Below are 16,720 nucleotides of genomic sequence, written 5' to 3'. Positions count from 1 at the left end.
TGTATAGATAGACATTGGCGAGGAGCTCTCGCATTCCTTGATGGCATTGAATGACGTTGGGCGCCCCATGATTCAATAGGATTCATCGTAATTTTGTAGCAAATAAACATGTCCCAAAAGATCAGACGAAGAATTGAAAAAGAGGATATCACTAGAGAAAGCGAAAGAAAAAAAAACGCTATGTCCGGCCTCATACTGACTTGACCGCTCTTCTAGGAGGTGGCCAAGGATGCCAAAATTCCGGGGAGCTTGACCTCAAGAGGATGACGTCCACCTCGACTCCCTAACGCCAGAGAAAGTATATATGCTTGAACTAAAATTTAGTAACTGAGAATGACTAGAACTAGTAGAGAGTCAATGTCCCGCCATTAGTGACATTCAACTCAACTCGAGAACCGTGTGCTCAAGGGGTGATCGTCCTAGGCAATGCTCATCACGTTGCGATCCAACACAAACTCCGCGTCTGTGTATGAAGTAACTACTCTATATTGACGCATTAACAAAGCCAATCAGTCGGAATCAAAATGGATTACTGATCCGGACAAGAGTCGTGTTGGGAAAGGATGCGCACTGATCTTGTTAATCGCCGGAATATCATCAGAGGTGACCAGTGGAAAAGCGTCATTCATGATTGAACCACTTTCTTGAATTCGTGAGCCAATCTTCTGGCGGGTGGAAATATGTCCGAATGGTATCTCTAGGTCCCACCGAACGAAATTGTCAAAGAAGACGTGAAATAGGGCACTTGAGTGATGGCGTTGAGTGCCTTTCAAGTACAGACTGGGATCAATCAGGGCTATCAACACCCACTGCAACCGCCCCGAGGCTGGTCCTTAAATGTGCCGATTTTCCGCTCTCACAAATTTATTCAGCGAAGATGTCACAATTGAGATAGTATCGAAGGGGGTGGTGTGGACGCCAGCATTCTTTGCACCCGGGTGGTGATGAATGGGCATTCCTCGGCTAGGATCAATGTTCCCATAACAATCGACGGTCCCCTTGATGGAATGCTAGGAAATCTTGTTGTTCCTTGTTCCCGTGAGACTTTGTTGTGTTTCATGAGGATGAAATGCTAATTCTGTGAAGCCTCACCGTTGCCGTTTTGATGCAGCGAAAATCCGCAACTTCACATGTTCAAAATCGATCTGCTACTCACGGATGGGGAACTTGGAAGAACATCTCCGCGAATTGTCTCTATAAAGCCTCGGAATCAGCCCAGTGACGCGCCAGCGAGGCGACCATGCTGGGGCTGACCGCCGTCATTGCCATAGCCGCTTGTGGCGCGGCCATCTTTATTGCTGTCTCGGTGGTGAGCATTATTGTCTGGGTCAGGTATCGCAAGGAACGCCATGCAATAAGGCTGCTGGGCTTCACACAGCGACAGGGATGGCGCAATCGGGGGTTGCAATCATTCCCAGAGGACACTTTGACTGAACTGAGCCGGACAGAAGGGAGCATGCTGAGAGCGCATGGACACCTACCGTATGGTAAACCAACAGAATGGGGACAATTAACATCGAGAGAAAGTCTGCATCATCGGAAAAACGAGCCAGAATCATCTCCGTTCACCGAGAAAGCCCGATCTCTTCGCAATTCCCTTTCTCGATCTCGCTCCAAGCACTTATCACGATCATCCCACAAACGTATGAGCTCGTTAGCTACGTTGGGTGAATTGAGTGAATCAACCCATCTTCCTAGTCCGCCACCCAAGGCATCAATATCGATATCGAAAGCAGACGTCCCGCTTTCGGCTGTCGAGGGGATTTTGGAATTACCAGCAGAAAACACACCAAGACAAACACCGGATTTGAAAGAAGACGATGCTGGGTTCCATCTAGGTATGAAGCCCGTCTCACCTGCATGGCCCCTTCCAGTGTCAGAGCGATCAAGTCACCTTCCCGTTTCGGATGACCGTAACTCATCTGGCCCGTTTGATTCAACCATGACCTTGGAGGAGTCCCCGACTCGTCTTCGCGGGGGAAGCATTGCTAGTCAAACTGCTGGGGTGATGCCTGGTCACTCGCTACCTCCTCCTCCACCAACTGCATATCTCCCAGACCGATTTGACTACGCTAGGAATGACTCTGTGATGAGGCTTTCCTCTATGAGTCTGGATACTACCAATAGCTCAATTTTGGATGATGGTAGAAATGATAGTTCGGTCGATACTGATTTGACCTCACCTGTCTTCCCCGAAGGAACGTTTGTACCTTACAGTGCCGCCGACGTTGGAGTCAAGGATGGTCGCAGGAGTTTCATTGCAACCAATACCTCGATTCCGCCTATGCATAACTTCCCTGTCCGTTCCTCCTCGACCACTGAAAATCGGCACAAATCTGTACCCTTGTCACTTCGAAGAAGTTTGACGACTCACCACTCCGGTGCCTCTAGCGATCGCTTTACTGCTCCACCTCGATCTGACTCCATGGCTTCTTCTAATCCCCCTTCAAGACATGTCTCCCAATCTGGAAGTCCAGTGGGATATTTGGGATATCAAAATTTCGCTCCATCCAACTGGCGATCACCGGGCTTTGTGCCACATGTCAATCAATTCCAAAACCGTACGGCCTACCAGAATGACAATATGGAGAATGACCCCTTCTACGTTGGCTCGCCTGAGGGTGGGACTTTGTTTCACCAGGTGAGATCACCAGGTAAGGCAGCGAAAGCCGTCAACCCACGAAGCACAATGCATCGCGACAGTCTCTCTCTAAATGGCACCCTTCCTTCTGCACTCAAGGGTGGAAATTCAAAACGCAAGGGTCACCGACGTCAAAACTGTGTTCGTATTTCCATCCATCCACCAATGACGTTTGGGTCATCGACGTTCTCTCCTACCGTCGAAGAGGAACCGGAAGATTTCGACAAGATGGAAGAGGTGGATCTACGTGAAGTCTCAATCAACAACCCGGCAAAATCCTTGCCTTCGTTCCCACCAAGTACAACATCTCCTCTGTCCTCCTCAAGGCGCAGCAAGTATGGCAGTCGACATGGTAAACCCGGCCTAGGTCTAGGCTCTCTCGGGCCACTCGTCGAAGAGCCACAACCCCCAATGTATGACGACAGCCCCTGCAAGAAAAGAAACCGTGCTCCATCCGTCATGCCTGCAAATAAGCTTCCATTCGAAAACAAGCGTGCTCTCCCTGAATTGTTCACATCTCTCCCTTTGTCCCATGGCAGCTCTCTCACACCCACTCCCTCTCCCGAAAGGGTACCACCTGCATGGAAACTCTCTGAAACTCCATTTTCAACTCACGAGAACTCCCCTGGTAGCCCACGCCGCTCAGCGGTAAAAGGGCCCCGCAGCCAACCCGGAGTTTCTACAATTCGAAGTCAGTCGACTCGCGTCCCGTCAATCTCCGATCATGCACTAGATAGTCCTTTGCCTTCGCCTAGCCGCCTTCCTCTTGTCATGAGTATCACAGGAACAGAGGGTAGCGACTGGCGGAGATCCACAGAGTCGCTACAACGTACGAGAACAGATGCTTCCAATCGCTCAATCCGCCGAGCTCGTGACTCAATAACCAGCCTAGACAACGGGCTAGGTCCTATTGGCGGTGCTTCTGCACTCTATGGCAACCGCCGCTCCGCAATGCTCCAAGACCGCATCACTATCTTCGAGGATTCCAACCGAACCATCTCCCCTTCTAAACCCCGTGTGCTTCCCCCAACTGGGTCATTTCGCACGCCTGAATCCTCTCCCACCCGTGGCAAGAACAGCCGTCCCCGGTCCATGCCAAACAACCACCGATTACCTCCCCATATGTCGAGCCACCATGCACCCCCGACTCCTACTTCTCCCCGCCGAGGTATGGCTACTCCAACGGGTAAGGTGCTAGGAGTTGGAGTTGGAACTGCCACACCTGCTAGTCTTTACGACTGCGATGGGTTCCTACGGGAATAGAGTTAATCTTGCCATGTCTTTTGTGGACTGAAAGCGACAGTTTTCTTTTGTTTCATTTTGATTCCTTTCCATCCTACATTGTATCTGATACTGATGTTGGCGCAAACCCTTTGCTGTTCTTTTCTTCGACTTGTTTTTATTTGTTCTATTATTTCTTCTGTTGCCTGTCGCTTGGCGGTCCATCTTTTCCTTCTGTTTTCATGGTGGATGTGTCTTCTCGAACGTTGATATTCATTCAAGAGAAAATTCTCAGCATGAAATCTAATCTTCTACCTAGGTTTTCTTGAGCAACAGCCCCCCAGTAAAAGAATCCATTGGTAGTCTACCTCGTAACCACACAAGCATATTAAACGCCAATCCTACACCGTGTTTCATATTTTCCTTGAAAGCAGCCAAATCCCAATCAATCCGTCTTCCGCCACTTAGTCTCGTCCTCGTCTCCATTTTCTTCAACTCCATTCTCCCCCTCTCGAGCCCTAACAGTCCCAGCTCCAGGCCCGAGCGGGAAAGAAGGCGGCTCACCAGCAGCAATCCAGTTCCCATCCGCATCAAAGAACTGATCCATATTGTCCGCAGTAATCCACCCAGAGCTTCCAGCAACAGGCGGGGGAAGATCACCATTTCCAAGCTGGAAGACTCCATCGTGCTCCTCAGCCGAAATGAACTTAGGCCCGTCCTCCTCATCATCGCCCTGCTCAACAGGGTCAGGGTGTAAATTGGAGCACGCAGACACGGCATTGTAAAGCTGCTGCGTGGGTGTATCCGTTTCCGAGTCCACGGGCTCTTGTAGCGTGGCGTCGGCAGGCAACACCACTGTCATTGTGATGCATTCCTCCTCGTCGTCTTCGGTGGGTGCACCAGGAGTCGCGACCTGCATATACAGGCCCTGGACTTCGGCATCGGTGTCAGGGACGCGTAGACGTTGGAGTGCGTGTAGTGAGATCGAGGGGTAGGGGATTGACACGCCTGCTGAGGCCGTGGGGGAAAAGAGGAAGAACTTGCTGTTGATTGATGAATTTGATTAGTCGTGGCCTTGGGATCGAAGGGAGAATGGAGAGACTCACTCGGATGTCACCCAAGTATCCACGCCTGAGATTGCGACCTCCTTCTCGTCGCCGTCCTGCTGGTCTTGGCTTGCGGTGCTATTGTTCGCAGCATCCTCGCCGCGCAGAGCATTCAATGCTGGAGTTGCGAGTAGCTCGCGCTCAAGGATCACGATCTTGCAGCGCTGGCTGTGGTGGTACAATACTGGGGGTCCGGAGTAGAAAGAGCTTGGGGTGCGCGACTGGTGTTCGGCCAGCGGCACGAATGAGGAGGTTTCAGGGGAGCTGCGAAGCGCCTCCATGTTGTAGTATATGTGGGATTGGAAAGAAAAACGATGGGCTGCAGGGTATTATAAGGGTATTTGGAGTTGGGATGGAGAGAAAATGAGCTTCCGGCGCGGGGTGGAGCTTTTCCGTGAGCTTGGTAGGTCCGCAGTTGCAAGAAATATATATCGAATACATTATTTTTCTTCTATGCTACACATTTAGCAATTTTCAAGATAGTGATATTTACGAATTCGAATGCTTGTGATACTATCTTGTAGCAATAGTTTCCTGTGACAGTGTATAGTATAAACCATATGGGCAGCCATTCCAGGATTGCGAACTCATTCACCCCATTCATCCCAGCACGACCTTGAAACATGATCTTAGCGCTGGCAGCCAGAACACCACTACCCCGAGGGTAAAGCGAGTTGTGGCAGTCTCGGTAGATTACAGAACTGCTTTGACAAGGTCTCGGAAGTGCCTGGCGCTGGGAAGTCCGCCCGGAATGTAGGGTACCCCTCGGGAAACACCTTCCAGAAATTGATTTAACACGCCAAATTTTATTTGATTCCCAAGCACGCTCATGACGTAAAGAACAACGAGGGACTAACTCTCGTGCAAGACCATCTTTCATGATTTCAAACCTAGACCACCAAACGCTCTGTCCAACTCTTCCCCATCATCATGAGGCACCATAGTTGGCATCTGCGAAGAGCCCTGCTCAGGAGAAGAGCTATCCAGCAGACTTGGATGGGCGTTGCCCTGTGGATCAGGAGAGGTACCGGTCCGGCTAGGCTGAAGGAGCTTTTCCTCGCGGTCAAGCCACCCAGGAGCCAGGCGCCTCTTTTCGGCTAGCTCGCGTTGTTTTATCGACTCTTTCCATGCGTTGATCGCTTGTTCCGCGTTGCTACGAGTCTCCTTCAAATGTTGTTCGAGGGAGTGGCATGCGGCGAGGATGTCATCTGGGTGAGCTGCGTGCTCACCGCTTGGAGAAATGACATAGCGGGCCTTACCATCAGGGCTGTTTGGATCGACTGTCACTGAGTGGGGTAGAGATGAGGGAACGGATTTGTACGTGTAAGGTAATGTGACGGAGGTGGGGAGGTTGATGAAGGGTGAGACGGTCAGTGGGACCTGGGCGAGGAGAGGATGTGGACCTAAATCATTGTCAGTTATACGTATACGAGTATATGAACGTAGAAATACTGACGATAGGAGTCATACATGGTTGAGTTGTCGAAGATCCAACTGCGGAGTAGCGGAGTAACGGAGAAGTGGACATGACCGAGCCCTAAAGCGCAACATTCACAAATGACGCGCTACTACGTTGATGTACCAATCATCAGATAGCAGAGTATATCAACTTGTCAATCTTCGTTTTATTTCAAGTTAGTATTTTGTGAAATTGGTGAGTGTAGCAGGACGCATAGAAATTACTAGGACTATTATCTTGATCGAAAGTCCAAAATTCCAGGATTTCAGCTTCATCTCTCTCAGACACCATCAAAGACTAAAAGGCTTTGGATATTGACGCCATACCCACGCTGTCGCAACAGCTCCCGACCACGATGAATAGGAAACTCCCCGACGACCATGATGCTGACATCAGCAACGTCCACCTCGCCTAAAAGCTGTAACATCGCGCAAAGTGTCTTGCCCGTGGCAAGAACGTCATCAATCACTACTACCGATGCGCCTTTAGGAATCAAGTCCCGTTCTATCTCAATCCTCGTCTCATGTGAACCGGATGTCGAAGATATGTGAGATGAACACTTAAGGACAGACACGGTGGGCGGGGGCAGCTTCCCAGCTTCGCGAATCAACGCCAAGGGTATATCGACGCGCGAGGCTAATGCCGGCGCATAAATAAACCCGCCCGTCTCACAACATGCAATCGCGTCCACTGTCGTCCAGTCACCGGTGAAGTGAGTCTGCAGCAGAGAGGTGCACAGGGCTAGCCCACCCGGCTGCTGGGAGATGTTGAGGATATGCCGAAACTCAACGCCCGGCCGTGGAAAGTCGGGTACTGAACGCACCATGTTATCCAGGCGCTGAAGGTCCTCATCAAAGTAAGGAAGAAGGAAGGCTTCGGCAAACTCTTTCCCAGCCTTGTCTCCGGTCGCATCATTGTCGAAGATGAGACTAGGAGGATAGTCTGAGAGCTTCAGTTTTGACGTATCATCATCACCATCGTGACACCCTCGGCGAGTATGTCGCGTCTCTTTGCTAGCTTTTACGTGAACTTCAAGCAGTCTGCTACCTGGAACTAAAGGCGAGAATGCGGCGACTGGTGCCTCATCTCTCATTCCCGTGATTAGCAACACATCCACGTCTCCGGCGCCGTGTACCACACTCAAAAAATGATCCTCTGGTAATCGAGGACGATCCCGCACCTGATTCAGGAAGAATGTCGTTAACGCTGGCCGATGCTTTTCTTTGTACGCGCGGTCCTGCAGTAGGCGGTTCAGGTCGGCACCGGTGGCCGCCGCGTATTCTCGCTTAGTTGCATCGCTAATGCTGACTACGCGAGCTATGAGTCTCTTAAGGGTGTAGTTGAGGAACGCGGAGACCCAGATAGCGGCACAATAGTCCTTTCCGGCGCCGCTTGCGCCCGTGATGAGAATGATGAGCTTCTGTGCCCTCGGCATTTTCGGGAGTGGGCAGGCATAGGCCAGGACATCATTCGGGTCTAAGCTGTGCTTGAGGTGAGAAAGTCGAGCTAGATTCGGCCCAAAAGCCTTGACCGCCAGCACAGCGTCTCTTGGATCCGGCCCTAGGTCTGCGCCGTAAACTCCGCTACTCACAGGCAACAAGTCATTAGCGACGTCGTACACCCACTGCACGGCATCTCGCGACGATGCGTTTCCATATTGTTCGCGTGGCCATACACCTGTTATCACACAGGCAAAGTCCCAGTCTCGACAACCAAAAGCAGTTGCATTGGCTGCCACATTGCTGATAGCTCCGCCACCTTGCACCAGATGAAGATAGGACTCCGATGAGGGACGATTCCTAATGGCTGCCACCAGGATATCGGCGACCTTCGGTGCTCCGATGCATTTTAGGAATAGGCATCGTTTGAATGAGGATTTTTTGATGGAGCCGTGCCCGCCGTGCATTTCTGACATGTACATATCGGCTTCGAACAACATGACGCTGTCCATGACCTGGAAATTGTTTTCAGGCCCGAAAACCCTTGGCTCTGTCGTGGAAGCTTCGAACATGCTCACGCCGACATGCGGCCTCCCAGTGTCCCAGTACACATACGCGTCTGCAGAACAGTTCCGTGGGAGACTCCCGGTGACAAGGTCATCAAACCTACTAAGGGTGTGCCGCGCCTCAATATTGTCACTTAACGGGATACACCAGGTCCGAGTTGAGAAGGTCGGAACCACATAAGCTTTGAAAGTAAAACTGACTATGATGCCAAAGTTGGTGCCAGCGCCTCTCATTGCCCATAACAGATCTTCTTCGTTTTCTGGACGCACGGCACCGGCAGGCTGGTGTTGGCTTGGTACACGGCCGATGTAAAAAACCTGGCTAGATTCAACACTGACCATCACGGCACCGAGGATAGCATCACACGCAAGCCCGTACAACCTAGCTAGGTGGCCAATGCCACCTTGTAACCATAGCCCCGCGCCTACGCTTGGGCGGGCCCCTAAGGGGACTGTCACGCCTGCAGCCATGGTCTTCCGGATGATATCTCCCGTCTTGCAGCCGGCCCCAGCAACAATCAAGGGAACCGAATCTTGACCAGATTCTCGTTGACCATCCTCAGATTCGATAATGTGTAGTTGGTCGAATGCGCTCATGTCAACTGAAACGACATTGGAACGTTGGCAGTGGCCGCTATGCCCACCGCCGATGACGGCCAGGCCTAACCCGTGCTTCAGGGCCCATTGAATGCACTTTTGAATATGTTGGACCTCTGTCGGCCTAACAATCGCTGCAGGGTGGTGAAGACGAGCCTCCCAGTTCTTGACTGTTTTGTCCCCCTTCAACAATGACACCTGCGCCGTCAACTCTGGCAACGTGGTCGCATGTTGAGTGAAGGCCACCATGATGTTGGGCGATCTGAATAAAAGATGGTCTGGGTATGCGTCCTCCAGACGGCCCAGGGCTCGACATATCTCACGCCATTTGACTCGGATAGCCTTGTCCGTCTCCACATCCTGCATGATAAACCCCGCTATGAAAGGAGCGAAAGAGTCCAGTACCTCGTTCTCATTTGCCACCATGACAGCTCCGGTAGGGAAAGAAGCCGTTCGATGGCACACTAGTCTGTCGAGCCGCAGGGGCTTGTCGCGGTGGAAAACCACCACCATTCCCCCTTCGGACCCCCAACAAGCATTTCCAGCGCTCGCTCAACGAACCTGGCTTTGGACTTCAAGCCATACATGCTGTGACAGAATAGAATGACGTCGAACTTTTCCTTGCTCTCATGCGTGTCAGAACTTGTACCGCTAATATCATTGCTGGCTAAGTCGAATGAAACCCGACGGATATCAGGCGGACTTTCCAGACAGGGCAGCGGGGCTTCCGTCTCTGATGTCGAGCAAAACCATTTTTCCAACTTCGTAGCAATGAGTTCATTGGGCTCGAATGCTGCATATCTCCTGATTCTCCGTCTCAGATGACCTGGCAGACATCCAAATACGCTCCTCAAGCCGGGTCCGATTTCTAGCACCGAAATGTTGACATGCGAGTGGAAGAGAGGAGCTACGAGCCGAGAAAGCTGAGGGATGATAAAGTCTCGGTAAGTCATCGATCCTATGCCCTGCTGCAAGATGTCCAAACCATCGCTGTACTGTCTGTCAGACAATGACTGCTTCGGCAATGACCCCATCGCGGTGGATTCTTGCCTAAGAGCCCGCTTGAGGGTATCAAGAGTGGCCATGTCGGTTGAATAGTCAAAATGACGAGGTTGGTGGGTTTGGGCTTGACGATAATGTGTTTTTAGCTATGTGCAAACAGTTTGTTGCTGACGACAGCTGGCAGCTGTGCAAACTCACTTGTGGTTAGGTGCAGGTTGTTCCCAACCAGGTAAATTGCTATACTCCCAGTTTATTGATTGCCACCGACATGGTCTATCTCAAAGGCCTTTATGCCCCCGGTAGCAGGCACAAGGCTAGTCATGAATTGGTACCTATATAGAATGATTCCCAATAACGTTCTGCTTGAGACTATACGGGTTATCTGACTCTCTATTTGGCGTCTCTCTAGCAGCTATGGCTTGTGCAGCGTTTATTGCCAACACTTTACATCGGATATAGCTTGGCAATCGTGGCCGTAAGCAGTTGGGTAACTATGTACAAAGAACCTGCACTTTCTTGAGAATCTATAAAGCGAAATCAATAGCCAAGTCAAACAAAGGCTATAAAGCAATCAAGCTGGCTAGCACTTACGTGGTACAACAATGCTTTAATAACGGGATATATGTTGATTCAAGTCTATGATTCTCTATCCTTTGCTATGAAGCCATCACGAGCGCGATATACGAGATATCATAATGAGCCCTTTTCTATCTGAGTACTTCGCCGAGGTCAGATCTTTCGGAACAAGATGCTCATCTCCATTGGCAATGAGAGCTTCAACAAGCGTCGACTTTCCAGCGTGAATAAACCCAAGACGCCGGTACAATTCCACCGTGACATCATTTCCCGCCTTGACGATGAGCCGCACTTGAACTTGACGAGGAAATGACCGATATGATCGAAGATAATTGATAGCTTCCTGGCAGAGTTTGCTTCCAAGTCCATAGCCACGATACTCCGAAAGCGTAAACAAACTTAGCATCTGCCATCGCTCTTCCTCTTCATCAGATCTCTGGGGTGGCTGGCCCGCTTCCACGGGTAACTCGAAATCAGCCTTAAATGAAGGTCCTCGCAGAGTGACCTGGCCGATCCATTCAATACTGCCAGGGGATGACGGATCATCGGTAACTGGTGTTGCGGCACAAATGAAGAGCTCTCGATCGGGAAGTGTGAGACGATCTATCCATTCGGCATCGGTGAAAGCTGATTCGATCTCATAAGTAGATGAGAATGAATCGGGTGACGTCTTCAATGCTTTTAAGCGTAGGTCTCGATATTTTTGAGCGGAGCTCTCGACTTCATTTGTCTTCGAGACCCGGAAGAAAGAGTAGGTGTATTTGGATGCCATGGAGAGATTGTGAAAGCTATGTAGTGTATTCGATCGAAGAAGAGTCATCATTTATCTATATTTTTTTATGACTCAAAAGCAACCTACGGCTAACCTGAAATTGGCCGATATTGCTTACCGGGGCCTGATCCACTTTTCTACGGTAGAAAGCTACTAGACCACAGGCAAATTATTTGTCTATAAACCAATTTAAACTGCGTGGGTAGTTTTTGCTTGCAATTTGACTGGACAAGGTAGTGCTCTAGTCCCAGCTGTGTATAGTGATGGTGTCAATAATTGTTCAGTGGTATCACTTATAGAGTAAAAATGTAGTAATTTTAACAAGGATGAAATATGAATAGCTGGTTAATCAATTTACTGACTATTCGAAAGTTGAATAACAAGATGAAAGGATTGTATCTATCAGTCATGAAATCTGAACCGGGTACTTCCTTCCGGCTTATATTCCCACTGAGGCTTGGCAGCGTTGGGTTAATAAAGCTAAAACCGACTTCTGCTCATTCGGGTTCAGCTGTTATATCCTAGGAGATTGTGGTTAAGCGTCAGTATTATGAATTTGTTGTTTTTATCTTCTATCCATTGTGGAAAAAGGCTCTATCTATCTGTATATGACCCCATAGGAGTAAGAAGCAGTGCAACCCGAAGGCTAAAAGATGTACGAAGTATTCCGTACTGACCTGCTCAATTTAATTCCAAAGACTTTGAGTTTTAGTCTTGAGGTTGTACGAGTGTTCTGAAGCCTTTTTGTGAACACGTAGGAATCATTGATTGCGTGTATAAGAGACGATGGAAGAATATAAACGGGGGTCGAGGCGCTTTGGGGATCTGGAAGCTTACGAGCACTCCGTTCATAAAGGCACCTCTAGATTGTGAGTGTAGAATTGTACAAACTATATAGCACACCCATTTCGAATCTCCTTTAAAGCGAGGGAAAGTGCCCCAGCAATCTCCCTCGCCATATCTGACTTTTTACCCAGTAACCATAGCCCTTTGATACAATTTTCGGCCTGATCCATATTCTGCTCAAGTTCATGGCCATTGTGCCCGAGTGTAGTCCCAGAATAGTGAAAGGACTCATCTAATTCGCCTAGAAAGACCAAGCAAGCTTTGGCAAACGCCCTAATCAAAATCATCGTCCATGGTTCGGTCAGGAGCGTGCCCTCATTGACAGCGTGGTGAAACTCCGGCATCTGCGGTACAACCCTGCTATTACCATTATTGATAGGCATTGTACCAACCCTTGCCAGATGCGATAGCTCCCTGGCACTGTGGATTCTCATTTTCTTCGCCGCTTGACTGGTGAGACGAATATGAGTTGCATCCTCCATACCCAAGGAATTCTCGTCAATGAAATCTAGTAGATCGGCAAGCATTAGGGCAGCGAGGTGCCAGTGCGCAGAGATACACAGAAACCAGCCCTGTATGCGCTGCGGAACATCACGGTAGTTCTGCACTAGTTCACTGAAGAAAGCGCCGTGCGTTCTGTTCCAATATTCATATAGCAATGTTGTCATGTGCAGGATTTCTTCAATCTGGTCTTCGGAGGCGCTCTTGCGAATAGCATTTTGTATGTATGACAGGTGGCGAAAGAAAAGAACCTTGACCGGCGCTGATTTGATAATGTCTTCAGCGGCGGCCTCATAGGAGCAGGGCCAGTGCGTTTGACGCATCTCTTTGAAGTTTCCTTGCAAAAAAAGCTCGGGATTCCACCGAGTCCGTCCCGCGGGTGTGTCCATCAAACCAGCTTTCTGGATATCCTTTTGCCCTTCGTGGTCGCAATCCTGATCAAGTACCACAACAGGTCGTTCGTTCATGGATGAGGAGAGGGTGTCACTCATGATAGCCAACCAGTAGAGCAGGCCAATCGTCCCTCGATCATCAGAGCTCAGGGCCTCAATGCCTTGATTTCCCGTCTCGCGACTGCCATGCAGCTTGCTGAGGCCTTTCTTGAGCGTGTCGCTTCGATACTTCAGTGCGTGCATCTTTCGAGCTGCCCTCTCCATGTATATTGGTGGCCCTTCTTTATCCATTATTTGGTTTATCGTTGACAGGACCGCGTCTATGGCAAACTTGCGACCGTGATCTTGTGTCCTATCTCTAGGAGACCCATTACTGGTATTCCATGGCTGTTGGATCAAGCCGAAGATCAGTTCGGCACATGCCACTCTATATGACTCCAAATCGGAGACTTGTTGGAGTGCGCGGTGCGCCAGGTCCCACAAGTGGTGTTGAAGAATGCGGTCAAACTCTTCCGCGATGCCATGATCAGTATCTTCCTCTCCATCATCGAGAAGCCTGGCCGGATAGTTTTCACGGTGTCGACGACTGCCCTGTGCCCACTGTGTAGCAAATGCCATCATTGCAAGGTGTAAAGCCCTGGACGCGGCCTGATCCTCGGCGCGTGTTAGCTGCAGCAGCTTACAGGACTGTGCGACTCGATCGAGCCTAATTGTGCGCTGATATATCATATTTGACCGGGAGGAGCCCCATTCCGGCACGAGACGAGGGGTATCTCGGGACCCCGGCTCGTAGGGACAAGTCATGTCGTTTAACCAGCATGAGAGATTATGCTCTAGCACGTCATTGTAGATTTGAAGAAGGTTTGCTGAGGCCAGGCTGCAGTTGGATGTGTTGATCATTTGTTGATCGATGGAGAATGGGGAGAGGGACCTTTGCGAGCTGTTCCAGTGGGATGGTTGCTGATTGAGAGACGTCCAGGGAGAGTCATTTTGCCGTCGGGGGCTTTCGGATGGGACTGATCCGAGATTAGTGTACACGAGAGAGGTCTGGGGAGCCAGCCACATCTGATGATACATCGGATCGAGTTCGAAGTCTGAGAGTGACTGGGGAGAGGTATCTGAGGAATTAGGCAAGTATGGTGGCATGAGATCAGGGATAGACCCTGTGGATGTGGATTTACCAGGAATCTCTGCCTGGGGCTTCTTCTGGGAGTTCTCGGTATCGTTGAGCATGGAACTGAGCAGCATTGAATTATAATCAAGCAACGACCCAGCTACTGAGCCAGAGTCCCAGGTCATAGGCTCCTGTGTGTAATCCGTTTCGAGTAGATCGTTCCATATGCCAGATTCAGGTTCGACCTGGAATCCATTGGCTCTCCATGCAAAGATAGTATCTCGACTCCCACTTTCAGAATGAGGTTGCAGGTGAGGCGATTTCAGTGTCGACTGAGCCTGTGATCGGGCCCATTCCATAGTACAGTGTTTATTTGTTCTAGTACAGTAGGAGCATGATGATCGCTGACCATCAACATTGTGAACCAATGTGCGTCTAGTCAGACCCAGGTACAGTGCATCGCATGCTCTTTTAGATTTTCTGCACTGGTCACAAGAGCCATTCTGACGCCTGGGTCTAGACCCTCGTCCAAGGGCTGTACCTCGTTTCTGGGGAGGCATTATGCGTGTTTGGATTCTGCTGTGAGAATCGGAGTTGAAAAGCGATCTTGGAAAAGGCGGGGAACCAGTTGGCCCCGGAGATCTTTAGAGTTTGGGCTTTTTTTAGTTGGAACTTTCCCCCGCATTTCATTTGCCCCAGATCTCCCTTGGCCCGACTTCGATTTAAGGGGCTCCTACCTTTTATAGAAATATCTAGATTGTTGATCCGACGAGGAAACAGAAAGATTTATACTCGACTGGGTCTAGCTACATGCGATGTGGGCGCTTGACAAATAGGCTCATATATCCAGGCATCGAGGCATCAACGCACCAGCATCCATCCGAGAATTTCATTGAAGAGCATTGTATATCTCAGCCTCAATTGCTCCCCATAGTCCATTCACCTTTGCATCCGCAAACGGTAGAATCTGTATACAAAACATCCCTGCAACACCCTTCTCCCTATCCACCCACCACCACAGATTTGGCAGCCCAGCCCAGTGCCCGGTGCTGTTCGATCGCCCTGTCGGACCACCATTGCTCAGCATGAAACTCAGACCCCATCCCTGTGGTGGGTTTCCAGAAACTGGATAGAACTCAGGAACGGGGTTGGTCAGATCCGGCTTTGCATCTGGGATTCCTTGACGGCTGTAGTTGGGGAACTGAGGGATCTGGTTAGAGAACATTTCGTCGACGGTCTCCTTGCGAAGCAATTTGTTGCCAGTCTTAGGGCATGTGCCATCATTCAACAGCACAGCAAGGACCTCTGTGGAGATAAGTAAGTATATGGGTTCTTGACAGGATCTCGGCGCTACTCGCGACTCACTACAATATTCCTGCGGCTTGGCAAACATACCCGCACCGCCGCTGTTAAACACTCTGGCAATCTCAGTCTTGTTATTCAGGTCAACAATCAGGGGCGCTCGAAGAAGATGATCTCGGGATCTCAGGGTGCCATCTGGGCTTCGACTATTCATGTACGCCAGCCTTTGACGCATATCGTGGTTCGGGATCATGGACATATCTTTGATTCCGAGGGGCAGAAAGACATTCTTCTGCAGGTAGTCGTTGAGTGTCAAGCCGGTTGCGCGTTCGAGTGTAATTCCTGCCCAGTCCACACCGACCTGTACTCATTAACGATCGATTCCCCGACTCTGGATATCCGATACTCACACCATATTCCCAGCCCTCGCCGGGCTGGAATAGTAGAGGCATCTTCACATCCTCAATTCGTCCGGAGAACTCATCCATACCAACTGGGTATGACCATTGCCTCAATCTCTCATTGGTAAATGTATAGCCGAATCCGGAAGTATGGGTTAATAGCATACGGAGGGTGATTGCATGCTTCTTCTCCTCAAGACTACCATCTGGTTGCAAAACCTTGAGGGTCTTCAACTCAGGACAAAGACCCTCTGTCTGCTCTTCGTCATCCAGTCTCAGAATGCCCTGCTCAACTTGTTGCATGCAGGCAAAGCCAACGAGCATCTTAGTGCAAGCTGCAATCCAGAAGATGTTGTCCAAGGTCATGGGGTCTTTGGATCCCGTGCCTCGCTTACCCGCAGAGTGGGTGAATAATTCGTTGCCATCTTTACCAACTACCACGACCGTGGTCCCAGGAATACCGGATCTCTGGTCTTCGCAGGCTTTATCTATGATGCCACAGAGACGCGAATGCGCCTGCTCATTGAGAGTCATGGTGGTTTCTGTATAGGAAAGGAAAACTGTGGGTAAGTATCGAAAAATTGTCAGATTTACTAAAGTGAACCTCCACGGAGACTTCGACCTTGACTTTCAGAGTTTCAGAAAGTGGCATATAGCATTTGAACGAGGTTTCTTTCTACCGCAGTGTAGATGACGATGCACTCGGCGGAACCGCTGTGGATTGCGGAAGGTGGGGAAACCTCGGAAGGGTTCCAAGATCTCGTCGATTCCGGATCCGCAATAGC

The 16,720-nt window shown here is 50.0% G+C and overlaps 8 protein-coding genes across 8 annotated transcripts; 1 reads left to right on the top strand and 7 right to left on the bottom strand.

Moving 5' to 3' along the window:
* Window positions 1–1,240: 1,240 nt before the first annotated feature.
* N7500_007119 (uncharacterized protein) lies at window positions 1,241–3,904 on the top strand (the record flags this gene model as incomplete). The annotated part of the gene is made up of 1 exon (XM_056678263.1): window positions 1,241–3,904. The coding sequence occupies one exon, from the start codon at window positions 1,241–1,243 to the stop codon at window positions 3,902–3,904; it is 2,664 nt and encodes an 887-aa protein (XP_056533263.1).
* Window positions 3,905–4,307: 403 nt separating this feature from the next.
* N7500_007118 (Voldacs domain-containing protein) lies at window positions 4,308–5,249 on the bottom strand (the record flags this gene model as incomplete). The annotated part of the gene is made up of 2 exons (XM_056678262.1): window positions 4,308–4,905; window positions 4,969–5,249. The coding sequence occupies 2 exons, from the start codon at window positions 5,247–5,249 to the stop codon at window positions 4,308–4,310; spliced, it is 879 nt and encodes a 292-aa protein (XP_056533262.1).
* Window positions 5,250–5,844: 595 nt separating this feature from the next.
* Window positions 5,845–6,440, bottom strand: N7500_007117 (uncharacterized protein; the record flags this gene model as incomplete). The annotated part of the gene is made up of 2 exons (XM_056678261.1): window positions 5,845–6,371; window positions 6,425–6,440. 2 exons carry the CDS (start codon window positions 6,438–6,440, stop codon window positions 5,845–5,847), a joined length of 543 nt encoding a protein of 180 aa, XP_056533261.1.
* Window positions 6,441–6,707: 267 nt separating this feature from the next.
* N7500_007116 (uncharacterized protein) lies at window positions 6,708–9,455 on the bottom strand (the record flags this gene model as incomplete). The annotated part of the gene is made up of 1 exon (XM_056678260.1): window positions 6,708–9,455. The coding sequence occupies one exon, from the start codon at window positions 9,453–9,455 to the stop codon at window positions 6,708–6,710; it is 2,748 nt and encodes a 915-aa protein (XP_056533260.1).
* A 38-nt stretch (window positions 9,456–9,493) lies between these two features.
* On the bottom strand, window positions 9,494–10,114 carry N7500_007115 (uncharacterized protein; the record flags this gene model as incomplete). Its single annotated transcript, XM_056678259.1, has 1 exon — window positions 9,494–10,114. One exon carries the CDS (start codon window positions 10,112–10,114, stop codon window positions 9,494–9,496), a length of 621 nt encoding a protein of 206 aa, XP_056533259.1.
* A 584-nt stretch (window positions 10,115–10,698) lies between these two features.
* Window positions 10,699–11,379, bottom strand: N7500_007114 (GNAT family N-acetyltransferase; the record flags this gene model as incomplete). The annotated part of the gene is made up of 1 exon (XM_056678258.1): window positions 10,699–11,379. One exon carries the CDS (start codon window positions 11,377–11,379, stop codon window positions 10,699–10,701), a length of 681 nt encoding a protein of 226 aa, XP_056533258.1.
* An 890-nt stretch (window positions 11,380–12,269) lies between these two features.
* Window positions 12,270–14,591, bottom strand: N7500_007113 (uncharacterized protein; the record flags this gene model as incomplete). Its single annotated transcript, XM_056678257.1, has 1 exon — window positions 12,270–14,591. The coding sequence occupies one exon, from the start codon at window positions 14,589–14,591 to the stop codon at window positions 12,270–12,272; it is 2,322 nt and encodes a 773-aa protein (XP_056533257.1).
* Window positions 14,592–15,121: 530 nt separating this feature from the next.
* N7500_007112 (serine hydrolase domain-containing protein) lies at window positions 15,122–16,469 on the bottom strand (the record flags this gene model as incomplete). Its single annotated transcript, XM_056678256.1, has 3 exons — window positions 15,122–15,537; window positions 15,598–15,895; window positions 15,945–16,469. The coding sequence occupies 3 exons, from the start codon at window positions 16,467–16,469 to the stop codon at window positions 15,122–15,124; spliced, it is 1,239 nt and encodes a 412-aa protein (XP_056533256.1).
* Between the last annotated feature and the right edge of the window lie 251 nt (window positions 16,470–16,720).

Source organism: Penicillium coprophilum (genome assembly GCF_028826855.1).
Source record: "Penicillium coprophilum strain IBT 35676 chromosome Unknown utg000004l_segment0_segment0, whole genome shotgun sequence".
Taxonomy (NCBI): Eukaryota; Fungi; Ascomycota; class Eurotiomycetes; order Eurotiales; family Aspergillaceae; genus Penicillium; species Penicillium coprophilum.
This window is presented reverse-complemented; position numbering and strand designations above follow the sequence as displayed.